The sequence below is a fragment of the Babylonia areolata genome, chromosome 2, assembly GCF_041734735.1.
Source record: "Babylonia areolata isolate BAREFJ2019XMU chromosome 2, ASM4173473v1, whole genome shotgun sequence".
NCBI classification, from domain to species: Eukaryota; Metazoa; Mollusca; class Gastropoda; order Neogastropoda; family Buccinidae; genus Babylonia; species Babylonia areolata.
The window spans coordinates 9,671,387-9,696,225 of NC_134877.1; the positions used below are offsets into that span (position 1 = coordinate 9,671,387).

At 43.3% G+C, this 24,839-nt stretch overlaps 1 protein-coding gene across 7 annotated transcripts in view; it reads left to right on the forward strand.

Annotated features, from left to right (window-relative positions):
• The window catches only part of LOC143297290 (integrin alpha-8-like), a 222,186-nt gene that overhangs the window by 104,009 nt on the left and 93,338 nt on the right, over positions 1–24,839 (forward strand). For all 7 annotated transcript variants that reach the window (XM_076609611.1, XM_076609596.1, XM_076609563.1 and 4 more), the window contains exon 13: positions 22,582–22,678. In XM_076609611.1, coding sequence (XP_076465726.1) covers positions 22,582–22,678 — 97 coding nt within the window. The remainder of the gene's footprint in view (positions 1–22,581; positions 22,679–24,839) is intronic.

Here is a 24,839-nt window from a genome sequence, read left to right on the forward strand (position 1 = left end):
CAGGAGCTCCACGCACGGTGGGGACAGTGCATCTATGACGGCAGCCTGCACCCGGAGAGAAGCGTTACAATGGTGGTAGCGATGGCAGGGTGTCCTGGCATGATGTTGAGGCATTACCGATCATCTGGCACTGTGACAGTGTCAACACTGTAACTGAGGGGGTTTCCCCACGTGGTGCTGGGACTTCCACAGGGAGACAGAATGGCTGGGCGTGAGATGGCGGGAGTTTCTCTCGCTCTGACATCAGGGGTTTTCCCGGTCCTGCACATGGAGAGCGGAGAGGCATGGACAGCAGACAGACCGAGCTTCACGCTCACTGGGGAAACACCACATCTGGCATTGGCAGTGACAGAAACTTGCAGGCCAGGAATAAATAGGACAGCCCTGACCATCTGTAAGAGTGGAAATATCTGAATTATAATGTGAAAAACCTTTATTCTAAATTGAACGATTTTAACTTTAGGAGTTGTGTCAATACATTTCATTTCATGCCTTTAACAGAAAGTTTTCTTGACTCATATTTTGATTATAGTAACATTTTTCCAGATTATTTAAAATTCTTTGCTCCTGCAAATGAGTTGTCACAACAAGGAAGGAATTCAGGAAGCGTTCTAATAATAATAGTATTTATATAGCGCTGAATCTTGTGCAGAGACAAATCTAAGCACTTTTACACCAGTCATTTACATGCATGCATAACTCTAAAACTGAAGAAGAGGCAGGGGAGGGAGGAGGGAGGCTATCTTGTGAAGAGGTGGGTTTTAAGGCCAGACTTGAAAGAGCTGAGTGCGGAGACCTGATGAAGCAAAAGAGGAAGTTCATTGCAAATGCAAGGCCCAGAGACAGAGAAAGAACGGTGTTCAACAGTGAAATGTTTGAATCTGGGTATGCCTAAACAGAGGGGATCCGAAGTCGATCGTAGAGAGTGAGATGGAGTGTAGAGGTGAAGGCAGCCACAAAGATAGGAAGGGGCATATTTGTGAATACATTTATAACATAGAGTATTTTATTCTGTGTGAGACAGGGAGCCAATGGAGATGTTGCAAAAAAGGAGTGATGTATTTGTAAAGACTTTTAGAACAGTACGTGAAGCAAATTAATTTAGAGTGTACAGATGCTGTGGCAGTCAAAATTCACAGAAGTGGATAAAGATGCCGTTTCCAGCAGTAGGTAAGCAATCATTCTCAATGGCCGCTATTTTTCAGATAAATGGCATTATCGATTTGCTCTGTCATTGCCAACCTTTTATGCATTAGAAATGTTATTTTCATGCATGTTTGTTGTTTGTTGCGGCTTTCCGGGACATTTTCATCTCGGGATTCATGTATTTTACATTGCTTGCACCTGTTTGTGACATTTTATTTTATGTTTTGTTTTTTTTAACGTCACCTTGCTCACTTCTTTCCTTTGGTCGTTGTTGACCGTTCCTGACTTTCTTCTACTTACGGACTCGCTGCAATACTTGGGAATAACTTGTCCCCGTCATGGAGCATCGCTAACCATTCTGGTGATTGCCAAACCTGTGAGGTTGGGATAGTGCTCTCACAGGAGACTATCTCTAGTCCTTGGACCCACAGGTTCTCCCGTTTGCAATCGGGCCAATGCGTCTTTGTTGACACATTGAGGTCGAACAGCTTGAACTCCTAATACAGTCAGGAAGGGGACTGTGGGGGATTGGAGTTTGGGCCGGACCCCAAGTTATCCCAAGTGGAGGATGGTTTTGTTGAGGGATGTGCCCCAACTGTGCCTGTGGAGATAGCCTTTAAAAACAACAAACAAACAAAAAAAAAAAACAAAAAAAGAATATATGTATATATATATTCATGATATATATATTTCTCTCTCTCTCTCCCGCCAATCTTATACTCATGTTATAGGCCAGACATGATGTCACAATGGGGCGTGGTTCAGCCCTCTATTCTCTGTTCATGGACAGGCTCTCAGTGGTGGCACTACTCTCTCTCTCCATCCCTCCCATGCCGAGTCCCCTCCCCCACCTCCCTCAGTGGGGGTGGACACCTATGGCCTTCGGGAGGGCCACACTCTCGTGCTCTCCTCAGGTCAAGTCACCCCAGTATCCCTACGGGAGGGGATGTGGGGCGCGTGGCACCCACCTGCTTGTCAGGTGAAGCCGCTGTCCATCAGGTCTCCCCTACTGGGGTAGACACGCATGTGTCAGGCGGTTCCGCTATCTGGCCAGTCTCCCCTGCTGGGGGAGGCACGTACATGTCAGGCGGTCCCGGGACATCCAGGTCGGGGTAGGTTACTGGACTTCCTGCCAACCTGGACAAGTTTTTTTCTTTATTTTTTCCCTTCCTAAAAGTCCATGTGCCAGTGAGCCCAGGGGATGGGCTCACAGGATGGTTGGCACTCACGGGTAGATCCCCCCATTCTACCCTTACAGGGGTGCGCCACCAGTGCACTCTGGCCTGCTGGTAGGGCCTGCAATGACCCCAGGTCCTATCCTCCTGATTCAGCCCAGCACCCCTTACCCTACACATTTGGTGCTTAACTGCGGATGCCCACTGCATCACCTGGAGTGGCCCAGCTAGTGTTGGTCAGAGTAACCTTTCTGGTCACCAACACATCCCACTCAGGACATAGCACCTCTGGGTCTGCCTACCCAAGTGGGGAAAGCTTGCACGTTTCCCTACCTCAGCTTTAGTTGGTCGGGAGAACAGTAGGCCTTACTGCCTCCCAGCACGCATGTATCCTCACCTCTTTTCATGAGGTGCTACATGAGGACCTTGACTCTCTCACTCTCATGCGTGGCTGAAGATGTTCTCTCGACACCTTCTGGCTGGTGCCTATGGGTTGATTCCCCAATGGGGATTTGCCCTGTGGCCGCATTGGGTGCAGCAGAGGGCTAGGCCCTTTCCCTACCCTGATTTCAGCCAGCCCTGTGGAGGGACGGAGTATTTCATGGTCATGACAACATCCATGCTCATCATCACCTCCCTTTGGGTCCTTGTGCCTCCAGACCCTCATCAAATCAAGGAAGCCAAGAGTTTCCGCTGCTCCTTGGGAGATGACAGGGTATTTTCACCCCTGGTATGTTCTGGGCTCAGTTGTGGACCTGCCTCCCAGGCCTCAGCCTAGCACGTTTTGCCCCCCGTATTTTTCTCCACCAGGACTTGATTGCAGCCCAACGTGGAAGTACTGAGCACTTGTGGGTCTGGGCTACCTCTACAGCTGCCAGAACCTCCCTTGTGGGCACCTGTACCACCATGGGAGGGAATACTGCAGGCGGGACCCCTCCTTGTGCATTAGGTGACAGTGCACATGTGCGTCGGGTGGCTCCAGCTTGTCCTCATCTCGGTCGGCCCATGGTCCCAACACCTAATTTGAATGGGACCTATGGGGCCACCGTCTTCCCCACTGGAGGTCTCAGTGCCAGGGACCCTTGAGGAGGGTCTCACTGGGTCAGTTGCCCTCCAAATTTGATTTCTCCTTTTCAAACCTGATGCAGATGTACGTAAGGTGCATGCTTGGCTGCTACATGGCCTGGGTAGAACCCCTCATCCTCTCCCTCCTGAACTCTTGTGTGTGAACACCCACCCTTTGGTCAGGGCAGTCTCCATGGTCACCTGCACCCCTCCTCAGGGACCCTTTCCCTTGGGGTCCCCTTACATGGGGTCCAGGGTCTCCAGCACCTCCCTCTAGGGACTGACCGCTTCTGGGTCACCCAGACAAGGTTGGTGAAGCTTGCAGCTTCTTTTTACCACTCGCTCCTGTATTGGGCAGATTGATGGGTGTTCATGCCCTCTGTGCATGCATGAGTCCCTTCCTAACCATCTCAGGAGGTGCACAGTGTCGAGACTGGCACAACCCTTGTGGGCATTCCTGGACCTGCGGTCCATGGGCTCTAGCCCTGCAGCAGGCATGAATGGGATAATCAGCATGCAACTTTGATTGGCTCACTCTTCTTTCCACGAGGCTGCACACCCAAATCTGGAGACCCCCTTGGGTATATCCAGGTGTGATGGGACCCTGCCTGATATGGTCTGGGAGGTCCACTTTGAACGGATGTTCTGAAGAGTGGGAGAATATTGACCATTTTCTACCCTGTCCTGGGTGACAGGTCAAGTCCATGTTCACCTTCTGATCAGGCTGAACCCAGTTCCTTCCTGGTGGCACTGGGGCTGACCCTGCCCACATGGGTCACTCCACCATCAGCCTTTATGAATCTGCCCTTCACACCACACTGTCACCATTAACCCTTCTTTGGCACTGCAGCACCACCCCCAGGTCCACTTATTGCCGTAAGTTCCCACAGACAACACTGGGGTGGCTGATTAAACCCGCCCTCAGTGATGGGTAATTTTTCTTTACCCCTGCCCAGTAGGGAGTCCTTGTATGTCCCTGGGGTCCATCCCCATGGGGAAGTACCTCGTTAGACAGAGGAGAGAGGAGAAATGAAAAGGACTCTTCCATGGGTGCGTTTGGGTCCTTGTTCACCCCTGTTCACACAGCCTCTATAGTGTGCTGCCCTCTTGGGTGGGACAGGGGGCTTGTCCCACAAAGCCTTCCCTCCCGTACCTTGGCCATCCTTTCGTACATGATGGCTGGCTGAGGGGGACAAATAGGCTGGTCGGTGCGTGTGGGATGAGCGTGGACTCCTGTGAGGTTCAGAGTTATCTTCTCCTGAACCTCATTAACTCTTCAGCCATCTATGGCTGACTACTTTGGGTGAAAGTTAAGGCAGACGCAACTTCCAGCCAGCACATCAGCTCCGTGCTTGCCAGAAGGGGCGCCATCATCTATCCCTCGAACAACCTAGGAAAAGAAAAGGCTGCCTCATGGTCAGTTCCCATCCAGCAGTACTCCATCGTGGGTCTTTGTTCCTTGCACAGATAGGGAGTCTATTTAAACCCACGATGACTCGGACACATTTCAGACCCTCCAGGTCACTCAGCCCTGGCAAATAGGGTTTCTCTCCCATGCACAACAGTTGCATGAAGTGGGACTCCAGGACTGGGTTATGTTGGGGCTAGAATTAGGGTGCATGCTGTTTCGGGCAGAAGATTCCCCCTCCTCTGTGACCCACTTCTTTTTCTTATTTACCCAAGTTAGATAAGCATGACAGCGTTTCGATGACGGGGATATCTCACGGCTTCTTGAAGGTGTGACATCAGACCCCAAACTGGGGCCCCGGGGTTTTGGAGACGCATGCTGGTGATTCCAAAGGTCCTGAGAGGGTGGTGACCAATCCTGGATTTGTCCCCCTCAACAGGGCCACATTCTTATGGACTCTCAGGCACGCATTTGAGAGACCATTCAGCAGTGCGATGTGCCACTGCTTTAAACCTGTAGGTTGTATGTGTCCAAATCCTCATTCATCCAGCATCATACCAGTACCTAAGGTTCACGTAAAGGGATTGGGTAACCCAGTTCTCTGCCCTCCCGTGTGGTCATTCCAGTGCTACCCATCCTCTGCTGATGGTGGGACTGGCAGGGGTTTCCAGGTTCAATTCAGAGTACAGTTCCTCTTGGTAGGTACCTGTTCACCTGACTCCACTTGGCAGTCACAGGCCCTGTGTACATTTCACACATCCAGATTTTGGGAGCTGTGCACACAACAGAGATTGTTCCAACAAAAGGGGAAATTGCGCTCTCGGGCTCACTCCTTGCAGCCGTGATTGGGTCATCACGGGAGCCAAGTGAAACTTCACTCTTCTGGAACTTGCAGCAGTTCGCTGGGCTTGTCTCCAGTCCACTTGGGTGGAAGCCATCCAGAATATTCATGCATTCACGGGCAACACTACTGTCTTGTATGTGGATGCAAAAAGGGGGGAAGGGGGTTTGGGGGGGTGGGGGCTTGAATATCCTTCATCTTCATCTTCATCCGTCAAGTGCCCACAATCATCAGGTTGATTATTCTGACACTTTATTAGAATAATATCCTCATGTGGTGGTCCAAGGCTCTCCTTTGCTGGTGCTACAAGGCATTGAGCATTCAGCAAGACACATAAGGGCAGTACCAACCTAGGCAGGTGCTCGCAGCAGGTTCAAGAGCGTCCTCCACTTGGTGGACCCTACACAAGGCACCCTTCATCGATTTACTCCTCAGGTTTAAATTATGGTGTATTGATTTTGGAAGAATGTTGTCTTGATGCAAGACGAAGATGTGTACATGATAGTGTGTGGTGATTTGAATGCAAGGACAGGTTGTGAGCAGTCAAGTATTGAAGACATTGTGAACTATGATTCTAACTTTGGAAACTGTAGTCTAGATACCAATGTACGTCAAAGGATGTTACTATTAATAACTTTTGGAAATCCCTGTTTGAGTTTTTTTTCTTCTTTGAACTTGCGAATGTAAACGGGTTTTTTGATGGTGACTGCGATGGAGATTTTACTTTTGTTTCTCTCCAAGTTTTTTGCGTGTGTTGTATGGAGCGGCTGTGTGTATAATCTGAGCAGTTGGAAAAGGAATGAAAGAAAGTAATGAATGGTTTGATGAAGAAAGTAAAAAAAGAAAAGAGTGGTAAAGAGTCTTCTTAGGAGTTTCCAGAGGTGTAAAATTGAGACAAATAAAACAGACCGCAAGGAGAGTTATGTAAAAGAAAGAAAAGAATATGTTTGCCTACGAAGAAAAAAGAAAAGAGAGTTTGAAGAATAAAAGTTACAAAAAATAAAAGGTTCAATCAAAGATTCAAATTTATTTTGGGCAACAATAAGATCAGTGAACAGAAAGACATTTATCTACAATAACATTAGCTCTAAACAGTGGTATGATCACTTTGCTGCGGTATTTGAAACGTTTGATGATGTTAACCATGAGAATGATATTACGGTTGATGATGCTCAGGATTTAAAGGAACCTTTTTTCAATGATCCAATCACTAGACAAGAATTAACAGACAAGATTTTGAGTGAGATGCTCACCTCACCTCACCTCACCTCAGGCCCATAACGACAAGTAGTCGTTGGGGGAAACCTGAGGACTGCAGACGCAACCTCCCTTCTCCATCTGTCTCTGACAGCAGCCGCCAGCAGCAGCTCACGTGTATGGAGTCCGGTCCATTGTTTGATGTTCTCATGCCAGTTCTTCTGCTGTCTTCCTCTTCTTCTCCTGCCCTCGATGGTGCCTTGCATGATTGTTTTGGACAGACTGGTGTGTCGAGTGTTGTGCCCAAACCATATCAGCTTGCGTCTCTTCACAGTTGAAAGGAGAGGTTCCTGAGGTCCAGCAAGGTTCTTAATTCTGCTCTGTACATATTCATTGGTCCTGTGCTTGATCCAGGGAATTTGAAGGAGCTTCCTCAGGCATTTGTTCTCGAAGGCCTGGATCTTCCTTTCAGTTTCGGCCGTCAGTGTCCATGCCTCGCAACCATACAGTACAATGGAGACTACCAGGGCTTTGTAGAGTTTGAATTTTGTGGAGAATCGGATGTTACTTTTCCACACTCTGTTCAGTTTTGGTCATGGCTGCGGTGGCTGTGCCAGTGCGAATTCTTATTTCTTCTTTGCTGCTTCCATCCTTTGTCAGGGTTGCTCCTAGATATTTGAAGTTTCTGACATCTTCCAGTTGTTCATTCATGAAAATAGTGGCATGGTCCATGTTCACGCTGTTTACCATGGTTTTGGATTTCTCTGTGCTGACCTCCATTCCGTAAGCACCCGCTCTATCAACAAGTCTGTTGGTAAGTTCCTGCAGTTCTTCGTTCGTTCCCCCCATCAGGTCAGGAACAGTCATCGGAACATGAGATGCTAGAACATGCAAATACATCTGTTGTGGACTTTCTCGTTGTACTGTTTGATAAGCTGTTTAGTGATGGAATCTTCTCTGTGGACTGGGGTAAATCAATTATCGTACCGATCTATAAAAAGGGAGATCGAAACAATCCGGATAACTATCGTGGAGTTGCTCTTTCTAGTATTGTTAGCAAAGTCTATACTTATATTTTGAACTGAGGATTAACAAAATGGGCAGAACAGGAAGAAAAAATTATCGAAGAACAAGCTGAATTTAGATCAGGATATAGCACCATAGATCACATTTTTACACCTTGACACATTTTACACGCTTCCTGAAAAATTCAAAATTGTACCTTGCTTTTGTGGATTTCAGGAAGGCTTTCAACTCTATAAACAGAAACATGGAATATTTTCTGAAAAAGTGGAGTGGATGGTAAATTGTACAATGCTCTTCGTGGGGCTTATGATTCAGTCCTAGCCTGTTACGTGATAAATTAAAACGATGTGTGTATTCGGAGGTATTTGACTGTCCAAGAGGAGTGAAGCAGGGTTGTTCATTGAGTCCACTGATGGTTTTTTTTCCTTTTTTTTCTTCTTTTATTAATGAACTGGCTGTAGAGATAACCAATAATGGAAAACATGATATTCAAATGATTCCTGGGGCAGTTGAAGTCTTTCTCATGTTATTTGCAGATGATATAATACTCTTGTCCAGCACAGCTGTGGGACATCAAAATCAGTTGAATATATTGAAACAAGAAGCGACTATTTGTGACACAGCACGCGAAAACCCTGCCAAAGTTGCATTCAGCAATTCTTAGCTGTACACGAAAACAAGTGGTTAGGGTCAAAATAATGAAGATCGGGATTTTTATAAATATCGCATCTTCGAAGTCTTATCTTTGCTGTCGGTAAGTATCTTTGCACAAAACACCCTGGAACTGTAGTATTTTCAATGTTTTCAGGTGCATGCTTGTCAAAACAATGTAGAAAAATACCTCACTCTTTTGCCCTATTTCAGTTGCATGCTGAATGCAACGAAGACGGGGAAACTCTGGCCTGCGAAGTAATCAGTGGAAATCAGTAGTAAACAGGCATTAATCGTCTCCCCTGGACCTTCTGAATCAAGAGAGCGTAGGAATGTAGTCGGTCTTCAACAGTTTTACTGGCTACCCTCTGTAAGTTGTGACTTTAGCCGGGTCCAATAAATTCTTTGAATTTAGCCAAGTTTCCGACGTTAAGTTAAAAAAAAAAAAAATTATTGAAAGTTCAGGCCTTCTGTGGAATGTATTAATTGATGTTGTTTGACTCTGTCATGTGTGTAACTCAAAAAAATTCATCGAAGGACCTATGTGTTAATAAAATCGACGCAACTTGAAGTGAACAAATAAGGCGTCTTCGAAAGCATCATCGGGTAAGCAGCTCACAGCAGTTCTCAAATCCCAACAGTTAGCTTGTGAAGTGAAAGCATGACCTGTTCCACACAGGAACTGTAACTCAATCTGAACATATATAGCCAATAGGCATCTTGATACTTCCCTCGTTTGGCTACAAATAGCTGTGAAAGTAGGTTACCCATCACACACTGGCTGCATCACTGTAACTACAGATCTAAATGTTGTCTTTCCTTTGAGCATCACTTTTGATATTCAAACAATCAGTGTGTTGTTGTATTATGTATATTATTCGTTTAAGACACTTTGCTTAATAGATTTAGCTCTAAACATGCAGTAAAACCAGATGACCTTGACCGGCAACCCTTTAACATAAAATGTTTTGAAGACAAATATAAAAGTTGTAGCCAGAGACAACTAAATAGAAATATGTGTTGCACGCATGTACTGTGATGCTGACTGAACATTTTAAGGCACATAGATCTACCAGCACTTTCTGCAACTGGCTAAATTTAGTCTTGAAATTAGGTCACTACACGCACTGACTACATAATGGTGATTGTTCTAAACAGTGTGTTTGTTTATTGCACTGCCTGTGTCCATTCACACAAAATTTTAATACTTTGCTGCACTAGATCTGTATTAGCTATATTGATAAACACTCTGATTACCTGGAATCTAATTGAATTTGTTTTGTTTAAAGTCCATCAGCCGCACGTCAGGAGATTAACTAAATCTGTAATAAGGTAACAGCAAGATGTGATGGCCTTGACCAGTAAATCCATAATTAGGCCTGGAAGATATCTCTAATGCCTGGACAACAACATATATTTTATTAGGTCATGGTAACTGCGTATAATCATGTAATTGTAACTACCGAAAGAAATATTTTATAATGTGGGAAATACAGTAAGACCGTTCTCGTTTCAAATCAAATTTGCTACGGTACTAAAAAGCACAAAAAACGAATGTTTAACACAGTCCTCAGAAGTTTTGTAAATCTGCTTTTACCCATCAGCCAAGGTCCTGTTCTTCCAGATTGTGCTCTAGTAACTGATTTTGACAGTAAACGACTGATCCAATGCAGATGATTGCAGTTAATAAACGTTAATTTGATCTGGATCTAAGCCGAAGTTCCAAAGATTCGTGCTTCAGCTTATAGATATTGCATGACGTCACTCCTCCACATACCATTCTTGTCTTTGTTTGAGTAAAGAGAGAAAAAATGAATTTTTCTGTGCCTTTGACATATAGAAATCTAGAATTCGCTTAATTCTGGATCGAAATCTAGAATTCACTTAATTCTGGATCGTCTGACACCACATATATGTTCAGGAAAATTCTTGTTTTGAAGCGACAGACAGACAAATATGTAGGTTTTTCCATGAGTGTAATGTGGCTGAATAATCTGTATTGCATGATGTCACTCCTCCACTAGCAATACTTGTCTTCCTTTGCATAGCACAGAGAGAAAGTATGAATTTTCCTGTGCCTTTTTCATATGGAAATTAAAAGTGTATTCAGTTCTGAATCTTTTGACACCAAATAAATATTCAGAATAATTCTTGTTTTTTTAAGTCACAGGCACACAAATATGTGGTTTTTTTCAAGACCCGATTAAATTTCTCCATTTCTACTCCTTCAGCACATGAACTTAGAAAAATTAATAGAAAAAAAAATATGACAGATCGATCCATTCTGTTTTTTCTATCTTAATCTTTGATTTTTATACTTTTAGAAGGCACATAAAAGTAAACCAGAGAGGCAAGGCCTTCAAGACTCACTTGTGATACACTTTAAAAAAAAAAAAAATCTAATTGTTAAAATGTGTTCTGCATTTGTTATTATAAAGCTTCACGTTTTACCAGATTCGAACCACTGCCTTATCCATTACACTATCGTGGCTCCTTAACTGACGTTTTAAAATTTAACATTTGAACATACTTTTTTTAAAGGGCGATAAATCAGTTGCGGTATTCTCACTCACAGTGAGAACGCTGTTTAAATCATATTATTCTGGTGTATCTTGGGCATTCAAAAAAATCTTTAAGGGCAATTAAAAATTCTTTTTAATGGCTATCACCACAATCACACTGCAACATTTAGCTGTTTTCACTAGATCTAGATAGATGTACAAGTTTAGTTACACCCGCCCGGAGTGTAGTACGACACGGTCGATTCAATTTCTCATTTATGTTCATTGTAGTTTTATAGTTTTAAAGCTGATATGAAAATTTAGTATTTTGTTAAACTAATAACATGTAGAGCCAAGTACAAGTACTTCTAAACATCGTAAGAAGTGAAAAGGACTTCATTTTGAGAAAAGTCAAGACTGGAAATTTTTTCGTTTCATCATGATCAATTCAAGGGTATTAACTCGCATGGTTTACAATTTTTAACTGTGAATTCTAACTGATTCTGTGGATATTTTTATGGCAGTTTGGGGCATAATCCAGTAAGTGATGAGGCGTTCACAAATCTTTCTCTGAATAAATATTTAACGGTCTCCTTCTGCAACTTTCCATCACATGTTATCGTGTATTGTCCATTGAATATAGGATTGAACGGGCAGGTCAACAACTTGAAACAAAATGGCGTCGTTTGCGAAGAATATGAGCACGCGCTTTGAATGTGTATGAATATGTGTACGCAATTGATTTTTGCCCATGACCTTCAGGGCTCAGCCAACAGATCTGTAAAGTCCACTCATCGTATTGGTTTTAGTATTTTCCGAAAAAGACCACTTGGGCGAATGAACATAGTGAAAGCCCTGTACACTGAGAGTAAAACACACAAGCTTTTTATGTATTGAGTAAAAATTTCAAAATGTAATGTTTAAGATGAGAAAGATCAGTTTAAAACAAATTAAGTCCCCTAGCATTAATTACAGATTAATTTCCCTTTTTTACTATCTGCACCAAAACGTTTGCAAAATAAATAAAACTTCCATGCTTAGCAAAAGAAGTTCCTGTTTGAACAAAAAATGATAATAATGACTGCTCTTGTTGTTGTGTCAGAATACCAGATCAAAGTGCCAAGTTTAGAGAATACAAAAAATATAAATATAACAGTAAATGCAGTTTGCATATAATTAGTCTTCATTTTTTATTTTTTTGTGCCCATCCCAGAGGTGCAATATTGTTTTAAACAAGATGACTGGAAAGAACTGAATTTTTCCTATTTTTATGCCTAATTTGGTGTCAACTGACAAAGTATTTGCAGAGAAAATGTCAATGTTAAAGTTTACCATGGACACACACACACACACACACACACACACACAGAGAACTGAACACCGGGTTAAAACATAGACTCACTTTGTTTACACAAGTGAGTCAAAAATGATAAATTGCGGCTTTAGCCGGGTTTTCCCATGTTGCGTCACATTTATCCTTAACAGTAAATCTAGACAAAACTAATGTGATAGTATTTAGAAAGGGTATTATCTCCCTCAGCACGAGATTTAAAAGCAACAAATTCTTATTGTTATCTAGGCATACTATTTACAACCATGTTGAGTTTGAAAAGTATAATCACAGAAACGTGTACAAAAGGAAAGAAGGGGGTCATGGACCATTCTAAGAGCTTTGCACAAGCTGAATTCAGTTGATTCATGTATATTCTGGAAACTTTTTGATGCACAAATTGAGCGAACCCTTACTTATGGTGCTGAAATTTGGGGACTTTGTGAAAACAGACAAAAAGATAAGATACATACATTTGCCATCAAACACTTTCTTCATGTTCCCATGCATGCTTCAAATACAGTAATATATGGAGAAACTGGTAGACACCCTTTATATATCAAATCATTAGTTAAATGTATAAAGTATTGCTTGAAATTATCTAGGCTGCCTGCATCAAGAATTTGTAAGCAGGCACATGAAATGCTATTTATTGAGCAGGACAAAGGGAAAGAAAATTGGGCATACTATGTAAAGAAGATTTTAACTATGCATGGATTTGGGATTGTGTGGATGTGTCAGGGAGTAGGATATGAAGAAAGCTTTACTTCGGAATTTAAAGACAGATTTATTGCCTCATTTTAACAAAATTGGCACACTGAAATGGAAAGTTCTGAAAAATGTAATTGGTTTTTTTTTTTTAGTTTTAAAAGTATGCTTGAACCAGAGAAATATATCAGAAAAGTGACAAACAAATGGCATAGAAAAAGCATGCCAGATTTAGACTCGGAATGCTTTGCCTGAACGCACATCCAAAGTGGTTTTACACTGAACCATCCACACTCTCCCCTTGTTCGATGTGTGAGTTCCAAAGGGAAGCTGAAGTGCATTTTTTATTTAACTGCAAAGCATATGCTACTATTTGTGTGAAAAATGTGTTTTTTTCAAGACAAGTGCTGCAAGTAATAAAGATATCATGGGTGTGTTGAAAATGAATCACAATGATGACACAGTAAGATCACTGGTGAAGTACATTGTTGAAGCCTATAATATTCGAAAGAAGAGTAATTTATGTCAATAGTTTAATTACGTTAATAGAAAAAGAATGCTTTTGTTTTCATTCTTGAATTCGGAAAATGGTTGGTTGAGCGTTAGTGTATTTGACTCCAAATATGTTTCTTTTCTGTTCTATTTTGTTTCTTCTTCTTCTTCTTCCGTGTTCCCTGGCCACGCTAGATTTTCAGTTTGGTCAAGACAGCGAAGTCTGCGGTCCATCACAGGGACCCCACCGGTCCCCACAGTTTCTCCAGGAGCTCCACCAGGCTGGGCCATGCCTGGCGTTTCAGAGCGTCAAAGGTAGGGCAGGACTGCAGGATATGGGAGGGGGTCTGTGGGCCTGTGCCACAAGGGCACTGGTCAGTATTTGATATCTTCAGATGGTAGAGGTGGGAGAGGAGCTGACAGTGTCCAATTCACAGTCTGAAGATTGTGACCTGTGCCGCTCTGTCCAGCTCATGGATGCCTTCCTTTTCGTCTTCCGTCCTGACTTTCAGACGTTGGCGCCATGCTTTCCTGAAGCTGTCTCTCAGTATTGTTTTTGCCTCGCTGTAGGACACTGGGTGGGCTGGCTGCTCTAATTTGCTGCCTGCCTTGGATATGCGATCCGCCTCTTCATTGCCCTCTATGCTGCAGTGGGAGGGGATCCAATCCAGCACCACAGCAGTTCTCTGTTTGAGGAGATTCAGTTCTTGCCTGATGTCTCTTAAGATCTCCTCTCCTCCTGGCGCCTGGAGACTGCAGAATAGACTTGCAGTCAGTCAGGAACACTGTTTTAGTGGGTAGTGTGTCTTCCTGGCTTAAAGTCTGGGCTGCAAGAGCAGAGCACAGGCCTTAGCGCGGAAGTTGGTGGACAGGGTGCCTATAGCCACTGACTTGCTGATGGTTTTGCCATCAGGGAATCTAATATACACCCCACTTCCTCCATTCTTCACTGCCTCTTCAGCAGACCCATCTGTGTATTCTCTTGCCCAGGTATTGGGAGGGTATTTGGTGCTTAGTGCTTCCAGAGTCAGCGACTTTAGTTCAGCTGCTATGTGGCACTCCTTGCTCTCGACACCTGGGATGTTGAGCATGATGGCTGGGGTGTCTGCCTGCCAGTCCTCATAGTCTTGGAGGGATTCATTTGGCTAATTGGCTGCTGACAGAGGATGGTGGTGTTTCCTCTCAAGAGCCTTGATGAGGTGGTTTGGGCTTTGTCGCTTCAGTCGGTTCTTTATTGGGGCTTTCAGTTTGGGGAGAAGGGGGTGTAAAGGGAGTCTCTTCAGTTTTTCATTTTGCCTCAGGAGTTTTTCTTGTCTCCTTTCTTCTAGTGAAAGGAGGCCTGTTGTTTTCTCCATTGCTGACACTTGAGTGGTTTTCATGTCGCCTGTGATGAGTCTGAGGCTAGCATTCTGTGTCTTGGTCAGGCTGTCGAGGCTGCTCTTAGCAGCAGTTAACCAGGCATTGGCGGCACATTCCATGTGGGGTCTGACTGTTGCAGTATACACTGTTCTTAGTATTTTTGTGTCCCCCCCCCCCCCCCCCCCACACCCCCAATTTTGTTCATGCCAGCTTCTTCATCAGGGCCATTTTCCTGAGGCTTCTGTTCTGCATGGAGCTAATTTGAGGGGTCCAGGTGAGCTTTCTGTCCAACTTCATTCTTAGGTAGGTTGGGGTGTCTTGCTGGGGGATTTCTTGACCGTCGATGCCTAGGGTGAACTTTCCTCTCTTGGTTGAGAGGAAGAAACTGGTGGCTTCTGTCTTGGCCCTGTTGATTGTGACCAGCCACTCTCTTGCCCAGTCTGAGATGTGGTTTAGAGCCTCTTGCATCCTGATGGTGGCAGTGGTGACTTGCTCTGCTTTGGTCCAGATGGCAAGGTCATCTGTGTACAGAGCCCGAGGGATGTGGGTGATCAGCTGGTTGGCAATGTTGTCAATGAAGATGGTGAACAGGGTAGATGAGATAACTCCGCCCTGAAGTACCCCTTCCCTGATCTTCACTGAATGACCTGGGCTGTCAGGTTGAACAGGTAGCTTCAGATCCAGAAGAACATCCTGCCACACACTTTCTTTTGGAGCAGCTTGAAGAGAAGGCCCTCCTTCCAGACTCTGTCAAACGCTTTGCTGAGGTCAACAAAGACAGCAAGAGTCCTCATCTTCTGTTGGAAGCTGTCTTCAGTGTCTTGTGTTAGCAAGGTGATCTGGTCTTCTGTGCTCCTGTTCTTCCTGAAGCTGGACTGTGTGGGTGAGAGGAGTCCATTCTTTTCCAGGTGGTATTGCAAGCATTGGTCACTCCATGGTTTTGCCAAGGCAGCTCAGGAGACTGATGGGGCGGTAGCTGTTTTTACTGTTTGTCTTTTCCCATTTTGAGGATAGGGACAATGATGGCCTTTTTCCAGCTGATTGGAAACATCCCAGTATTCCAGGGTTGGTTGAAGATGCCCAGAAGCTTCTGTTTGGTATGGTCTCCAAGGTGACGGATCATCTCATTGGTGATCCCATCCTTGCCTGGTGACTTCTTCGTCTTTAGCTGTGTAATGGAGCAGTTCAGTTCACTGATGGTTAGTTCAGAGGTCAGTGTTTGCTTCCTTAGCTCCTGCTTGGTTTTTTAATGGATATCCAAGGTCTTCTCCCTTGGCACGTTGAGAAGGCTGTATTGTCAGAAGTTGTCTGCAAGCAGGGCAGCTACCTTTCTTCCCGCAAACAACTCCTCTCCCTCTTTCAGTAGGACCACTCTTGGTGCATGATGCTGGTCATCACTGAGTGCCTTAGATTCCACAACTTCTGTGTGTCCTTTTCCATGTTGAGGGTGCCAATCTTCTCCAGCCAGGACTTGCAAGTTTCTTCTTTTGCTCCTTGAAGGCAGTCCTTGCCTTGAGATAGAGGGTGGTGTTTTCTGCAGTTGGGGACTGTTCCAGTTGGTCTCTGGTGGCTGTTATCTGGTCATGCAGAGTCTGGAGCTGCTCACTCCAGTAGGGCGTGTAGTTTTTTCTTCGCCCTCTTGGGATGTTCTGTTTGGCTGCCTGGAGTATGCAGCTGGTAGTTGCTTGACATTATAAATAATGTCTTGGTTGCAGTTGATGTTACTGTCCCTGCAGAGCTTGTCAGTCAGGTGTTGGAACTGGGGCCAGTTTGCCTTCTTGTAGTTCCAGCTGGTTTCTTTCCTCTGAGAGGCAGTCCGCTCTGTCAGGGGTATTTTAAGCAGAACAGGCAGGGGATCACTGCCTCCCAGCTGGGAGCACACCTCCCTGTCACAGACTTTGTGAAAGTCTTCTGTGGTGATTGCTAGGTCGGGTGTGCTAGTGGTCTTCCAGGCACGTGAGAAGCAGTGGGTAGGTTGTCAGGCCTGTTGACAAGGATCAGGTTGTTTTTGATCATCCAGTCTTCCACCTGCTCTCCTCTGCTGTTGAGGTCAGGGTATCCCCAGCTTGTTGAGTGGCTGTTAAAGTCACCAGTTATCAGTAAGTTCTGACTGTTGAGAGGAAGGGTGTGTAATTGGAGATCTTTGTCTGGTGGGCAGTAGCAGTTGATGACTGTCACTTCTCTCCCCTGGATGACTGCCTTGATAGCCAAAAATTCATTTTCGCCTTCTGATCTCCCAATTTCTGTTGCTGGGATCGTGTTATGTACAAAGGTGATGATGCCTCCCTTGTGTTGATTGGCGTGGTCATGCTGGAAGAGCTCATAACCTCTGAGAGTGAAGTGATGAGCATCTTTCAGGTGGGTTTCCTGGACACAGATGATGTCCACTCCTTCCCTCTTTAAGAACTCTTGTAGCTCAGGCTTCTTCTTCTGAAGGCCCTCAGCATTCCATTGTGCAAAGACAGTGTAGGATACTGGTGTTTCAGGTTAACTCACTTGGTTGCTCCATTTCTGCTTCCTGCTCTCTTCTCATGTTGCTCTTCCAGTAGCTGTGGTTGGGCCCCATTGAGGCTGGAGGCCCGGTGCTGTCACTGTCTGGAGAACCCCGGGACAAGCACCATACCATCTGTGTCTGTCTGCGTGGCCATATTGGGTGTGATGCATAGTGCCTGGTCTTCCCCTGTGTTTGTGACTCTGCAGGAGGTCTGCCCACTGGCCTCAGCCAGCATGTTCCAACTTCAGAGCAGCTCATGGTTTTTGTCGAGGTTTCCTTCTCTTAGACGATTGCCTGTTACAGCTAACAAACTCAGTCAGTCCAGCTATTTAACCCATAGCTGGGGGTCTGGTTCATGGGCATCAGGGCATGTCCACACACTGGTGGGCCTGTATGCCGTACGTTTGGGGGGCCAGAACCTCCTCCATCATGATTGGTCTAGCCTGTGACCCTGCTTGAGTGGAGAGGCTGAGATCTAGTTTTGTTATCGCGTCAGTCATCTGCGCCCGTGCCACGCTAGTCACAACAAGTCGTGTCCATCCTAACCCGTGTCCCACTGAAGGAATGCCCACATTGACGTGGCGTGGAGGTGCAACTACGGAATTCACTCTTCCCTTGATGGAAAAGATGGTCAGTGGTAGACTTATGTGGAAACTAGAGACAGATGGCCTCCTGGTGAAAGAACAGTGTGGTTTCCACAAGCATCACTCTACTGTTGACCAGAATTCAAAATACTTTTGTTAACAAACAGTATGTTGTTGCCATATTTTTTTATTTGGAAAAAGCGATACCCCCCAGAAATTTGGCATTCTCTTCGATCTATACAACCTCAGCTTTCGAGGACATCTCCCCCGATTTGTCCACACTTTCTTACAAGACTGACAATTCCAGGTGAGGGTGGGCACCACTCTTTCCGACATACACGAGCAGGAGCTGGGTGTTCCATAAGGGAGCATTCTGTCACCTGTCCTCTCCAGCATCAACTCTTTCATTCCTGCTGCATGGTTTTCCTGTTGATGGGAATCTTACCCTTTATTCCTGGAGGCCGGAAAACGGTGCAGCAGAGAATTCTCTCTTTTCTTCCTACAGCACGGAAAATCGATTCTGGCAGTAAGCGCTTTGAACTTTGTGCGAGTTATGTCATCAGTGCGCGTCATCTGTCCTTGACAGGTCACTAGTAGGGCAGTGGTTTTGTTTTTGTTTTTTTTGCTGCCCCATCATCTGCACCATTTCAGTGGCATTACTCCCATGCCACTCATTTAGATTCCCCCATATCAAATCAAATCAAATCAAAAACACTTTATTAATCCACATACACAGCCGCATCTGGATTCATCCGTCACATTCTTGCCAATGTGCTGTGTAGACATGCGGACACAGAAAATGGAATGTGTAGAAAATTCAGATTCTGACCAGTCTCTGTTGATGAGTTTTACAACGCTTTATTAAATGATAATTTTGATCTGTTTCAAGTGGATGATGAGGAGAGTGTAATTAGCTGCTGCTACAGAACTACTAATAGCAGGTAATAAAAAGTTAAAAAAAAGTGCAAGTATGAAAATTGTGGTGCATATTTGTGCAGTAACTGGCATGACTGCTTCAAGGTTTATCACATATGTGTCACCTTTGTGTGGGCTGTTATGTGATGAATGTGATGCAGACATGAGTATTAAGAGAAAGTTTCGTTTCTGATTAGTTTTTGTTCAGTAATGGTGTAAATAATGATCTGATTCTGGTTTTTTGACTGCTTGCGTAGTGAAAGGCATATATTCTTCTTTGAGCAAAGTTAAAATCATTCATGTGTTAAGGACAGTAGCAGTAATAATAATAATAATAATGGATACTTATATAGCACACTATCCACAAATCTGCTCTAGGTGCTTTACAAAAATGCTTTTGTTAACATAAAACATTACATCAATGTTACATACACACACCAAAATGTCACTACACACACACACACACACACACACACACACACACACACACATACACACACACACTGCATAATACATTTTAACATACATGTGTATCTAACAGCTACCCTAACACATATGCGCACATAGGCAGGCACAAACTTACATAAACACATGCACACTATACACATTCATATACATGCATGTAGTTATGTACACATACATATGTATACACACATAGTCAAGCACAGCTAACGCAAAGGAAGTGGACCTGCCACAATTTAACTTACTGCTGAGGGAAAAGGTGAGTTTTGAGACGAGATTTAAAAGATGCGAGGGAATCAGAATGGTGGAGGTTATCAGGGAGCTTGTTCCACGTCTTTGGCGATTGAAAAGAAAATGATCTGTGTCCATATATCATATATAGCAGTGACAGTTATGACAGTTTTTCATGGATATGACTAACAGTGTGGCACTGAGATACATGTGAGGCCCTACTTGGTGAGTACCCGCATGATGCGCAAACTCTGCAAGCAAAACACTGTCCTGCATTGTGTTTGACCTCAAACTCATCTGTTATACATCTGAGTGTCACCAGAGATATCACCCTGTAGTGTCAACAGGGTCACAGACAACTTCTCACATCAATTCTGTATACAACAGTATATGACAATGTTAATGTACTGTAATGAGCTGCATTGCCTAAGTCTCAGAAATAAGTACCTGTTTCATACTTTCTTTTTCTTCTCTAAATCCAGGAATGAAGGGAATATACATATCATAGGAATCTCGGAACAAGGGGTAGTAATGGTTCATAGAAAAATAGGTACGGAAGAGTTAAGATCATTGACATCTTTTTGTCGGTCCAGAAAGGGTTAGATAGCTCTTTATTTTTGGATGATTTTGCCCTCTGCGCAACTGGTAGCATGTACACCAGTATCCAGCCATGGCTCGAGCTCTTCGAGATAAATTTCAGCATTAGGCAGAGAGAACAGTTTCACTGTTTTGTCCACCAAAACTCAGTGTATCCATTTTCACTACTTCTGACAATTTTTTCTGGATCCTGAAATCCGTCTGGGAAAACCCATCATCCTGGTGGTTATGGAAGCCCAAATTTCTGGGGGTCATTTTTGACCAGAAGCTAAATTTCCTCAGTCATATCAAACAACTAGTTGAAAACCTGCCAAAAAGCTCTAAACATCCTCAAGTCATAGCACACATGGACTAGGATGCAGTTTGGTTTCTCTGTCATCCTTCAAATCTTCTCTTAAAACTACTCTTTTCACATCCTGATTGGCATCTCTGTTTCATTCCTCTCCAGTTTGTGTGTCCCTTCTGCATGTGTGTCTGTTGTGTGCGTGATAAGAGAATGGCAAAATCGTGGTGGAAGTGGTGACTGTCCCTTGATGCCTGTGCTGTTTCGTCCCAGTATACTTGTCCTATATGTATTTTTGTTTTTGTAAGCGTTTAGGGCTTTGGTAAGATTAAGTGTATAAATGCCCATTATTATTATTATTATGCTTCCTATCTAAAACTGCTGGACCCTATTCATCATCAGTGGCTCTGACTCTGCTTAAGCATGCTCTGAACCACCTCTCTGCACAGTTTCCAACCGTAGACTGGAACTGTCCTTCAGCTGTTATTAGAAACTCTTCTCTGAACCAAAAATACCGTCTATGATAGTGTTTTCAGTAACCCTTTCAGTAAGAAATTTGACAACCCAAACTGCATCCCTCCCCTGGGACTCACATATGGAAAATGCTGATCTAGTTGTGGGCATCTCAGACTTCCCTGACAGCCGACCATGAACCTTAAAAACACCTGAGATGTCCGATTTGATCTGGCTTCACACCAAAAAGACATCACTAGTTCAATGGCCTATTTTTAAAACCTACTTTTCTGAACAAATTTCCCACATTTTAGAAAATCTTTTCTGATGGTTCAAAGTCTGAGGATGGTTATGTTGCATCTGCATTCAGTCCTGCCCTTCCTGACCAGCCCTCAATGGAACACATTGTCTGACAGCTCAGGTTATAGTGCGGAACTGAGTGCACTGGTTCTGGTGCTGAAAATGGTTCTGCAAGCAAAACACAAACTTTAAGTGATTTTTTTCAGACTCCCTGTCAGCGCTGGAGATGATTGCCTGCAGGAATCTGACACATCCGAAATTGCTGGAATTTTATGAAACTTGCACTTTTAACAAAGGGCATGACATTGTTTTCGCCTTGGTTCCTGGCCATGTAGGCATTTGAAGCAATGAGATGGCAGACCAGCTGGCCAAGAACACCACAAAAGAAAAGTTATCAAAGTCTTGTGTACCATACACAGACGTGAAGCAGAAAGTGAAGCAGAAAGTGAACGCTTAATTAAAGATCAATGGCAAGAGGAGCGGAACACCCAGACAGACAACAGTCTGTTCCAAATTTATCTAGATCTAAAAGAGATCCTGCCATGGGTTGTGAAGAATCGCAAGGAGGAGTCTGTGATGTGCAGATTGTGCAGGGGTCACACTTTTCTTACTCATTCTTACTTATTAAAAGTGGAGGAGGCCCCATGATGTATTCCCTGTGACAAGCCTCTCACTGTGAAACACATGCTTATTGACTGCTGGGATCTGCATGACAGTAGACACAAACATTAAATGACATATTCTCTGAAGACTGTGTTACATGATGTCTCTCCATGGATGCTTATGGACTTCTTGAATGAAGTGAACATTTGTAATCAGATTTTAATGTTTTAAACTCTGGAAGATTTTTTAAAATTTATTTATTTATTTATTTATTTTACATTTTTGAGTGAAAAGATTGAATTGGTGATATGTTTTTATTATATTTTTTTACCCTTGAACGTGTGAAGTAGATGCTAATGTGGTGATAGCCTTAGATGATCTTAATGGTCGGTGAGGTGCTAAGCACCATAAAATTTGATTTGGTATGACACATACATGCATGTGCATGCACACACACACACACACACACACACACACACACACACACACACATGCATGCTTATGTGCTTAAATCTATAGAAGTGTGACCACATAATGCTCACCACCTCACACACTCATATTGACACCAACAACTCATTCTCTGTAATTAAGAATTAAAACCATATCCTCATAAACTGTGCATTGTTTGGAATGCCAGTTTATGGTTTTCAATTTTGATAGTTCATGTTGCATGACATTCATGTCAGGTACTGTGATACTTCAGATGTTCAATGTTACTTTTCTGACTGGAAATGTGAATGAATTTGTCTATTTGATTCAGGCTGGATGACATTATCATTGGTGCTCCGTTCTACAGTAACTTTGAAGGGATTGACTATGAGACAGGACGTGTCTACATCTATTACCAGACAGAAGCAGTGAGTCTTTTTTTTCTTTCTTTTTATTTAACCAGTTCAGTGCCAGAGAACTTTGTAAGATTTTTTTTTTCAAAAAAGAAAAACAAGTGCTCTCCTTTTGACAGGAAATTTTGAGGATTCAGATGTAATAAACGAAAATTTCAGGGGGAAAAAAAATTAAGTGATATGAAAGAACTTAAGTTTTTTTTTAAGGAAAGTGAATGAAGATTCTAAATCTAGGTCCCCCCCCCCCCCCCCCCCCCCCCCCAATGAATCTGATTGCAAATAACTGAACAGGTATTTCAAAGTGAAAATACTAAAAAAAATTTTTTACATAAAAAAAAGTTGACTTCCACCTCCATAGAGTGATTACTAAACCGAAAAATCAAAATACAGCAGCAAATGACATGCTTATTCTCAGTTTATACCTGTGGATGAATTTAAGACATGTTATCAACATATGATTAGAACAGGAATTCTTGCAGACATGTAAGTGAATAACTGTTTTGAAAATGACAAGCATGGGTTCAGTCAACACTAAATACCAATCATATACTGAGAAACTGGGCAGTCAAGCTTTGTGACACCAAAGAATTGCCCATAAAAGATGGGGAAGTTCTTTGATAACATTCAGTCAATCAAGGTTTCAACTGGGCAGTCTAAGCTGTCTGCTGTATGAGGGTAGATCAAAAAGTTCTAGAAGCAATGGCACTAATTGTAAAACATGAGCACAAACTAGAATCTCTTCAAAGGATATTCACAAAGATACAAGTATCTTTCTTTATTTGTTAGCAGGAGAGGGACATTGAAAGTTGCCAAGGGTAGTGAAAAAGCAGAAATGGAGGAAAAAGATAGTCATCAAGTATTTGCAGAAAAAGAGCATGACATTCAAGAAGAAAGTAGTCTTCCTCCTGTCATATTTGGAATGAATGCAGGATTCAGTGGAAATCTTACAGGCACTGGGGAAGCACTTTATGTAGGACATCAGCTGATGTCGTAAGGCATGGAATGGGTTAATTGGCTAGTCAGGCGCATTTTGAGTAAGTGTGTGACTCTATGTGTCTGAATGAATGCAGGTATGTGCTTGACACACAAATTACTGAGGTTTGCTTTGATTTGTAGTATTCACTTGGTGTAAATAGATATGCATATATGTCTTATTCTTTGTATGTGCAGAGGTATGTTATACACTATGGCATATAGGTTGTTTCACTTGAGGCGCTTAGAGCTCATTATATGGGGAGTTTGCGCCATATAAGTAATTTGTTATAATGATAGTAATTGTTATTATTGTTGTTATTATCGTTAGTATTATTATTATTATCATCACCATCATAAATTGTGCAAAAGCAAACAAACTATAAAAAAAAGAAGAAAAAAAGAAAAGTAAAACTACAGTCTTTCAGAATTTTTTTTGCACGCACGCACGCACCTACTGACCCACCCACACCAACACACATCCACCCACACCCACACATACACACCCACACACACACACACACACACACACACACACACACACCACACCCACACACCCACACCCACCCACACACACACACACACGCACACACACACACACATCCACACACACACACACACACACACACACACACACACACACACACATCACACACACACACACACACACACACACACACACAGAGCAACATGGACTGCTTGAAATACTACAGTTTTAATAATAGATAATGAATACTTACTTAGCCACTATCCAGAAAATAGCTGTAGATGCTGTACAAAACACATAATATTCTACATAACGCATGAAAAATAAAAAGAATGTTAAAGCTCCATCAGTGTTACATATACACTTCAGAATGCACCTAGCACACTGTATCCTCATATACATACATACATCACAGATTAACGTAAGCTTACAGTTGGGCCAACAGCAAAGTGAGAGCTGTGTGATCAGTGGTTTCTCCATTGCAGTGGGAAGTCATTTACAGCTTAGTCTTTTGTGAAGGACTACAACTCTCAAACTAGGAGGCAAGATTTCACTGGCTTTTAGTGCTGCAACCTTGGGGGCTAGGTGGACTTTGGGAACCATCCCAACGCTGACTGTCCTAAAACCCTCTTGGCTGAGAGAGTAGGGATGTAACTTGCGCATGACACTCTCCACTTTAATCAAATTTTAGCCCAGATAGTTGGGACAGCAGTTACC